The sequence below is a fragment of the Malus sylvestris genome, chromosome 7, assembly GCF_916048215.2.
Source record: "Malus sylvestris chromosome 7, drMalSylv7.2, whole genome shotgun sequence".
Taxonomy (NCBI): Eukaryota; Viridiplantae; Streptophyta; class Magnoliopsida; order Rosales; family Rosaceae; genus Malus; species Malus sylvestris.
This window is the reverse complement of record NC_062266.1, coordinates 16,874,268-16,883,933: the sequence shown is the minus strand read 5'-3', so window position 1 is coordinate 16,883,933 and position 9,666 is coordinate 16,874,268. Positions and strand designations below refer to the sequence as shown.

The 9,666-nt window shown below is 36.3% G+C and overlaps 1 protein-coding gene across 1 annotated transcript; it reads left to right on the top strand.

The window, feature by feature from the left end:
* Positions 1-2,940: 2,940 nt before the first annotated feature.
* LOC126628807 (lysophospholipid acyltransferase LPEAT2-like) lies at positions 2,941-9,376 on the top strand. Its single transcript, XM_050298643.1, has 14 exons — positions 2,941-3,505; positions 4,023-4,203; positions 4,317-4,376; positions 4,947-5,110; positions 5,196-5,259; positions 5,360-5,428; positions 5,562-5,663; positions 5,882-5,926; positions 6,653-6,723; positions 7,362-7,428; positions 8,149-8,199; positions 8,494-8,604; positions 8,715-8,762; positions 8,870-9,376. The coding sequence occupies exons 1-14, from the start codon at positions 3,042-3,044 to the stop codon at positions 9,038-9,040; spliced, it is 1,668 nt and encodes a 555-aa protein (XP_050154600.1). The 5' UTR covers positions 2,941-3,041; the 3' UTR covers positions 9,041-9,376.
* Positions 9,377-9,666: the final 290 nt, after the last annotated feature.

Sequence of the window (9,666 nt, the reverse complement as noted above, 5' to 3'; positions counted from 1 at the left end):
AGTTGTCATACAACTTAATTCAATGGGCTTGACGTTCGAAGCCCATTGGACCTTAAGGTCCAAAACTATCCCGAGGTCTATAACGAACTTATTCGTTTGATTAATTAACATATTAATTAATCCTTGCCATAAATAATTAAACCATTTAATTATTCTTACTCATCTCCATTGTTTCTTCAATCTCCACCTTACACGGTGTACAATCCATTAGGTTCCTTTTAGCGAGGCAGTGGGCGATTAAAACCATTTCAAATCGATTGTGAATTGAAACTTACTTTCAATTCTCCCTTTAGTGATTATACACGTTTAGGGCTTCCACAAACCATGAGTGACACCTAGCAGTATATCATGGTTACCCAAGCTAATCAGAAGAGGTGGAGAACCTATTCAGTTTAGGATTACAAATGCAATACGGTCTTTCTCTAATACAATACTCTTGACCACATTGTTTGGTTTGATAGTTTATTCATGTCTACTATCCAATGTGATTCGTGTGCTTATATGATTACCTTGAATGTGATTTGGAACGACTTCCTAAATCTCATTCATACTCTGGTCAGAGATTCTTAATCATATCATAGAGTATTCTCCCCCAAATGGTTTGAAGGTTAGAGATCCCTTGTTGCGCATTCACTTGCCTCCATGGCTAAGTGGCTTAACCCTGACGATGCCGTGGACACTCGGGGATGGGGTGACTTTGACATAATCAAAGATCAATGACCTAACCACAAGACAACTGTGATGCCTCAGGTCAAATGACTACTTTGCATTATCCCAACCATGAGTTCTCATGTGACATGAGTATGAGAACTCTTCGTTGATCGTGTTCAGTGAACTCATTCTCTATTGAGCACCTACGTACTTGTCTTGATGTCACACACACCAATGACTCGAGACTAGGCACTCTCCCTGAGAGAAGACACAGCACATACTGATCTTAACGGATTGTCAATGCCCAATTGGCAATCCTATGATCAGGAACGTTTAGGATGTGTCTACGAAAGAATGGTCTCATGAATCTAACTTCTTTAGATCGCATTCTCCCAATCACATATTCCTTGGACTTATCGTTTAAGCATATAACATTTATATGAGACGGCTCAAACAATAATCTATGCCCTTGATATTAAACTAGATTAGTTTAACATGTGAAATGTCCGTAAAGTATCATCATATGATTGGTTTTAGGGCACATTTCCAACACAAACATCATTCAATTTGAAAATGTTTAGTCATCTATGCGTGTCAAAAAAATTAATAATTTGATAACAAGTAGCTTTCCCAAGATGACTTGTCTATTGTTTGATGCATATTGATGGCTAACAAGTAGCATTCCGAGCATAGATTGTCTGGCATCTCCAATTTGAAGTTGAAACATAAATTTGGGATTGATATGAGATTTGAGTTGAAGGTGGATCCCGTGCCAAATATGAACAATATTATTCAACAAAGAAAAATGAGATTTGAGTTTTGAGTCAAATTATCTCCTATGCACATAACCAAATTCTTAAAACTCAAATATGAGTTGAGTCCAATGTTTTCTTCTCTAATGTAAAGACTCAAATCTTAAAACTCAAAATAATGTTTTGGTTTTTAGGATTTGAGTCCTTGCATTGGAGAAGAAAACCAAAATGCATAAATCTCTTACGTTTTTGGACCCAAATATAAAAATAGAACAATGCTAAGGAGAATATTTATATGTGGGATCATGAATTTTTAGGCCGAAATAAGGAGGATCAGAATACAAGCACCTCATAAATTTGGGCATGGACTAACCGGCTCCAATTATGTTGGACTGTATAAATGGACCGACTGTCGCAACACACCTATTAGGCTCCGAAATAGTACGTAAGGCTTGTAGATCTTGTCGAGAATGATCATGCTTACTCTGCAAAGTACAGAGGCTTGTTCTGATGAACTCGTTTCCTATAATATTGCAGATTCCTACAATTTAGAAATTGACTTAAGCCTCAAGTAACCACAATCCTACAAGGAAAGAATATATATTGCTAGATATTCTCTAGGATCTCCTGGTTTACTTCGGATATTACTATCCTAAATGACTCTCTCTCGACTGGTATAAATACATCTCCCTAAGATTTAACATGGGTAACACCTACTTTGTCCTCAATTGCTCTCTTACCTACCGCTTGGGTTTTAAGGTTTTTATATTAACTTAACCGTCAGATAAACTTTGGCCGGTATCACCCCGGTACCTTAGTAATTTCATGGTTGCTTGTTCATTCTTGTACATGACTATTCTTGCTTTCCTCTATACACGGGCATAAAGTTGGTTCCAACATATACCAAATTGGTGTACCACCGCTTGCCACACGAATGCTGTATAAAACTTCCTAGCATTTTCCATAAGGATGTAGGCCAGGATTTGAGTCTTGTAGAGGTGCTCTTTGATGATGACAAAGAATATATGATTCTGATTATAAAATTTATACAATAAAAATTATATTGATCACAAGTGGGTGGATAAGTAAATTTCTTGATCACATTGCGTAAGTAAATTTGTGTTCTCCAATAAAATATTAAGAAAACGGGGCAAAATAAATAATATTGGATAATGCTAGGAATATCAAGTTTTTAAACAAAACTTTGTAAACCAGATAATGAGGATGTTGATGATTGTTCATTACTTAAGTGTTATTAATGTGCTTATTTATTGGTGACACTTTTTTTTTTAACAAACAATATTATTTACGGGGATGAAGCTATCAATAATGTGGTTCAAATTTTCCTTTGGCAAGAATCGAACTTAAAAAATTCTCACTTACTTACCATTATACCGTAGTAATAAGTAACTATTGATCACACATATTTAATTTGTAAATTTAATTTAAAAAATTTAAATTTCCCAGCATTATCGAATAATATTCCACCGCATGTAGAGAGAGAGCTCCATGCCTTCAATAGCGTTGTACGAACCCATTGTAAATATTTGTTTCTCTCTCTCTTACTTACAGAAGCTAGCGTGTAGCTTCATTAGCCTTACTGCCACTCTGCTCCCCCAAGAAAAAACACCCACTTTAATGGCAGACCAAGATCTCACCTCCCCCTTCCTCTCTCCTCCACCGTCCGATCACCCCCACTTGATCCTCACCATCCAAGACGACACCGATACCGAATCCCACCACAACCACAACGGCATCCACACCCATCAGAGCACCAGCGCCGACCACCACCACCACTTTCGCAACCCATTTGCATTTCTCGGGTCCGATGGGTTGACCGTGCCCGTTTCCATCACCGCCGACCCTTTTCGGAACCACACCCTCGAGATTACGGGTATTTACGAGTGGTTAAAGATCGGAATTTGCCTGCCCATCGCGCTTGTTCGGCTGGTGCTGTTTGGGGTGTCTTTGCTGATTGGGTTTTTGGCGACGAAATTGGCTCTTCAGGGGTGGAAGGATAAGAAGAGCCCTATGCCGAGGTGGAGGTGCAGGATTATGTGGATCACTAGGGTCTGTACTCGATGCATTCTCTTCGCTTTTGGGTAAGTTTACTCATAAATTTTGTTGGGTTTTTGTTATTTTGTTTGTTATTCTGTTCTGGGTTGGTTTAGCTGTGTTTGGTTGCTGGGAAAATGGAGGAATGGACTAGAAAGTGGAATTTGGAATTTTTATTTTAATTGAAGTGAAGTAGTTAGTTTGATTGGAAAGGGTCAGATGGAAGCCTAGGATTCTGGTCTGTTTGGATGCTGAAAAGTGAAAACTTGAGCAAGGAATGTGAACTTTGATTTTTGGAGATTTAATTGCTGCAATCAAAGTGAAGTGAATGGTTTATTAGATTCAATTGAAAGGAAGGATAAGGATAGTATTGGAGTAAACTATTAAACTCTCTTGGAAAATTGAAATATACAAACTGGAGCGAAATGATAACCAGTGGTAATCGCTAATAAGTAATCGTTTGATAGTTTATCTCTTTCATGTTATAGTTGATTTTCGTTGTAATCTCTGTTTCCTTGTAGTTTTAAAAAATTTGATTTTTCCCTTTTGCACCTCTTGTTGCAGCTACCATTGGATAAGACATAAAGGAAAACCTGCTCCCCGAGACATTGCTCCAATAGTTGTTTCTAACCATGTGTCTTTTATTGAACCTATCTTCTTTTTCTATGAATTATTCCCTACAATTGTGGCATCCGAATCCCATGATTCCCTACCTTTTGTTGGGACGATCATCAGAGCAATGCAGGTAACTTCACAGTAATTCTGCACTTCATTTGCTAGCAAACTTTTTACATTCTCTTTAGTTGATAGAATTTATATTCTGTTCTCATTATTTGCCTTATTGTTTTATGTTCTCAGGTGATATATGTTAACAGGTTTTCAGCATCATCAAGGAAGCATGCTGTCAGTGAAATCAAGGTAAAAAGTTTCTGTTAGTTCTTGGTTATTTGGCAACCATTGTCACTGCCTGTCGTTTATTATAGAAGTAAGCACATAGATGCTTCTGTGTTCCTTCTTATAATTAGTAAGTTTTTTTGTTTTATGTTGTTGTTGTTGTTGTTTTTATTTTATTTTACTTTTTTAATTTTTTTTTTTTTTTTTAAGTTTGGATACCCTTGAAACATCTCTTTTTCAACTGTAAATTGTTGTTTCCTTAAAACTATAATTGTATTCCTTGTGGAGTGGTCTAGTTCTTAGATGTCTTGACTTGGATACTGTATTCTGTGAGATTTTAGCCTGCATCACTATGTTAATGTATTTCTTACTCATGTGTTCCATAGAATGTAGTACATGCACGCTTTTTTAGTCCAACTCCAGCTGGAATACTTGTACTTCACCTTTTAGGTATTTATCTTCGGTTAATTAGTTACATGTTGGATGTAATTGTATGAGCCTATAATAGTGTAGGAGATAAAAAGTCAAGTGTTTTTATCACCTTTATAAGCTATTTGATACAGAAATGTGCTTTCAAGGATCTGAAATATACAGAGAAAAGCTTCATGTGGTAGATTTCCTCGAGTTCTTTTATTTCCCGAGGGAACCACAACCAATGGGAGATATCTCATTTCATTTGAACTTGGTGCATTCATCCCTGGTTTCACCATCCAACCAGTAGTTGTACGATATCCCCACGTACACTTTGATCAATCCTGGTAGGACACTTTTCTAATTTGAAACTTTCTGTTGGTGCTGTCTTCAGTGGTATCTATTAATGTTTTCATGTGAACTACTGTTCAGGGGGCACATTTCTTTGGCAAAGCTCATGTTTAGAATGTTCACACAGTTTCACAATTTCATGGAGGTAATCTCTTTCTCCTATTTGATTGTGGTTCACTGTGTGGTGTTATAACATTTTGTACTGCATCGGCATTGATTTAGGTATTTTGATCTGAATTGAACAGGTAGAGTACCTTTCTGTTGTTTCACTCTTTGATAACAAGAAAGAAAGTGCTACCCGTTTTTCGGAGAGGGTGAGAATCTTGGTGAAATTAATCTGCTGTCTGTTTTTCTTGAGCCATGAGTTTAGTTTTGTATTGCACATTTTCTGTTCTGCCATTGTTTTGTAGATTATTAATAGAAGTTGGCACGTATGAATATATGCAGACTAGTCATGCTATTGCAACTGCACTCAACGTTGTACAGACATCTCATTCATATGGAGATTTAATGCTTCTCATGAAAGCATCTCAGTCAAAATTGAAACTGGTAAACATCTTGGTTAATACTTATTTAAACTTTTTTTTTGTTTGAAACCAACCTATCAACCTGAGACTGACTCTAACCCCGCTACATTCGTTTATCCTAGCCAAAGCCCAACAATTTTTAGAATTACAAGAGCTTCTATTTCTTAATTTATGTTTAAATGTTTTAAGAGCTATTCACAACCTATTTATAGTACACTAAACGTTTTTATATGTTCACAGGAGCAACCTTCAGTGTATATGGTTGAAATGGCAAGTGTAAAGTCAGTAAGTGATTGCATATAATTGCTCTCTCTCTCTCTCTCTCTCTCTGTATACATATATAATATTATAAACTTCAAGAGAATTTATAGCTGTACATCCTGGTGTGTAGATTAACATATATAGTTCTATAAAATAGAACTGATTTTGGATATGTCCACAGGAGCGACATTCAGCTTATATGGTTGAAATAACTTGTGTTTTTCTGAGAAAAAAGTTACATTTGGAGATTCGTCTAATATTTTCTTGCGCCTCATTTATTTCCTCTGAATACTTGTCAAATTGTGGATGATTTGCAAAATCAGCCATTAGCACTTATAGATCTGATCAAATATGCCCTATAAAAGCATTCAGTAAATAAGGGCAAGTCTGTTGAAATGGTATAAGATGACTATTTAATTCCCTTGGTCATGACCGTGTTGCTTGTGGGACTGTATTTGAAAACAGAATAGTTCACAAGTATACCAGGGTGAGGATAAAGTTGCCAATATTATCCTACTTAGTTCATTGATTCAAGGCATTGACAAGTTATAGTAGTTTGAAATTCTACCAGAGTGGCTATAGCTCTTTAATAGGCTGATGCATTAACTTTTTGCATGGTATATGCTATTTCTATCTGCTGCCAGTACATGAGTGTCTAAGTTTTATGTCCTTTTTCTATTCATTATTGTGCCCTTTGCTTTGTTTAACGATATATGTGAGACCTGATAGAGTTTATGTCTTATTTTTCAGTTACTCCATATAAGCAGCATAGAGGCTGTGGACTTTCTAGATAAGTTTCTTTCTATGAATCCAGACCCAAGGTATTCTTGAAACTATTGTTAAAGTGAAGTTGTCGCTACATCACCCTTTTGGCTAGTGGTGTTCGTCAACTATTATTATTATTTTTATTATTAAGAAAATGACACGGTTATTTAAATTTAGCATCTGTCATCTGAATAGGGTTCATATATAGTTTTTATCTCCACCTTGTTTCTTGTAAGTATCTTCCCTCCCTCCATATGATCTTAACACGTATGGTGGAAATTCTTGTTAGATAAATGCAATTAGTTATGGTAAGATTGCTTGTTCAGGACAATATATTAAATGCTATTGGGCAAATATCAGTCCTTCTGCCAACCAAGAAAACCAAAAGGGTACATATGTATGTGTTCATCCTGCTTCTATTTTGTATGCGTTTTGACAATATTTTTTTCCTTTCATGATTGTACAATGTCATTCCTGAAGCTTGTCTTATGTTTGCAACTTCAATACTTCACTTAACAATGCTTAGAACCTTGAACAATGCATCTAACATCATTTAGTAATTAGATTTCTAGCTAATAATTTAGTTAAATGCCGCGGCATTTGAAATGCTTAACATACTAGAGCTTTGAATCTATGCAAAACTTATCGCAAACACAAGACTTGTAGGATTCTTATTGTTGTGTCCTGTTTGCAGAGGTCATGTTCACTACCATGATTTCCTAAGGGTGCTAAGACTCAAGGATTGTAGCTATTCCGAAGAGGTCAGTTGCCGTATAGTTTTGTGCTAAACAATTTCTCTTATCTCTTGGTTTGCTACCCTCTTGAACTTAATGCTGAGTTTTAGAGTTTATAAAGGTTATATGATATGTTCTAGCTTTTCTGATATGAACTTTGGCATATAATATAAGAGATATCCAAATGAGAATCGTGTGTAATGGGATTTAGAATAGTAAGAGTTGGTAGACGTAACATGAATTGATGCTTCAAAGTAACCTAATTTTTTTTTCTCCTCTAGGATAGGAATATGGTTGCATGGCTTTTGATACCATTCTCTTGGTCCTCGGGTGAAGTTACTTTTTTTTCTATATCCTGCAATTGTTTGCTCCAAGTGTTTGTCCTCCTCCTGTGGACTTACTTCAGTATCCTCTATTACAACTAGCTTAGTGGTTAGTGTGTTGGAATGGTGTCTAAATGTACAAGGACAGGGGAACATGTGTTTTTTTGGCAGGGTGCACAAGGTCTAAATTATAGGCAGGGTACAAAAGGCTTTAATTATGGGGAGAATGCATGATAACCTTTCTGATATTTATATTTTTTTTATATTTTGTCGTCTTTTCCTTATTTTAACTACCATGATTCCTGTCTGTTTCTGACTGTACAAAGTATACACGTGATTGGGCATCACAGCATGTCAAATGTTTTCTTGAGTGGATTTAACTTTCAATTCTCCGTCATTCTCATTGAAAGATTTTGTGTCACAGATATTTGCATTCATGGATGTTGAGAGAAATGGAGTAATAACGTTTAAGCAGGTAATCGAACACCCCCAAGCCCTCTCTCTAGAAATCCACAAAGTTACTTTAGAGAGTTCAATGCATGTTGACAGGCATATATTGAACTACCGTAATAGCTTTGTATATTTCATATTTGGTTAGATACCAAATAATTTAGTTTCACAACTGGAATAACTTATTACTCATGCATATATGGGAATTGGCTATAGATGCAATTGTTTGTGCATCTTCTTTGGTTTTGGTTTTTCTTTTCTAAATGCTAAATGTCATGATACCAAGTTGAGCATAATCATATCATTCTGTTGCTTTCAGTTCTTATTTGGATCAGCGCATGTCGTTAAGCGGCCATTGTTCCGCAGAGCCTGTGAATTAGCCTTTTCTGAATGTGTTTCTGGGGAGAATGACTACGTTTCAGAACAAAAAGTATGCTGCTTGCACTGATTTCCCTTCTTTTTTCCTTTTCAAGTCCCCACATAACCTTTTTATGACGAATTGACATGTGATTCCTTGTTTCTTAATTGCTTTTCAATCAGTTTGGAGAGTCCATCGGACATGCAATCCCGGATTTGAATGAGGATGAGGTGATGGCCATACCCTTTTAGGCTAGGATTTTCAAGATATATTACCATGAAACATCTTCAGGTTGCCCCTTTTGCAAGATGAGTAATGCTTAATTGAGTGCTTGCAGGTCCGTGGACTGTTCAATCTATTTGATTCTGATAATGATGGAAGAATCAGCAGGGAAGATTTTTTGACCTGCCTAAGAAAAAACCCACTACTGATTGCAGTTTTCTCGCCTTGTTTGCTTAACAAAGACATTTCAGAAGATGGAAATAGGTTGGTGGAGGAGATTGTGTAGTGGATGGATTTCTCTATTAGGTTTTGTGGAGATTTTGGGCAGCATTTGTAAACTCCGATGGTCTGGTATTATTTTGGGTGGAGAAGGGAGTGGAAAGGGGCGGAGTTTCGGGATTGCAAGTATAGAGGAGGGAGCAGGGGGCATAATATTTTTACCTTGCACCCTTAAGCTGCTCATATCATACCAGAGTTTTGATTTAATTGCTGTTTCTTTGGATTGCTTATTATTAAGTGTTGCATAATCAGTTGGACATTAATTGAGAGAAATTCTTTGTAGCAACCTTCACTGTGAAATTTGCAATTTTTCTCCCATTAACGTGTTGAATTTGGGAAGATACGTGATCTTGTTTTTTGTCCTGGAAATTATCTTGTCTTGTATTGTACCTCCCCAAAATTGTTATTTAGATTCCATTTTAAGCAAATGCATGTGAAAGGGGCAATAATGGAAAACAATGGTTATCCACCCCAAACCAAATTCACATAAGGCTATGTTTGTTGTTCTGGACCATCTCATACTGGACTAATTTCAAGGACTAAGTTGGATTGGCTTAGAATAGACTAAGCTGGATTAATTTAGTGATGTATTTGGTGTAGTATCGGACAACAAGCAGGATAATAAAAAGTAAT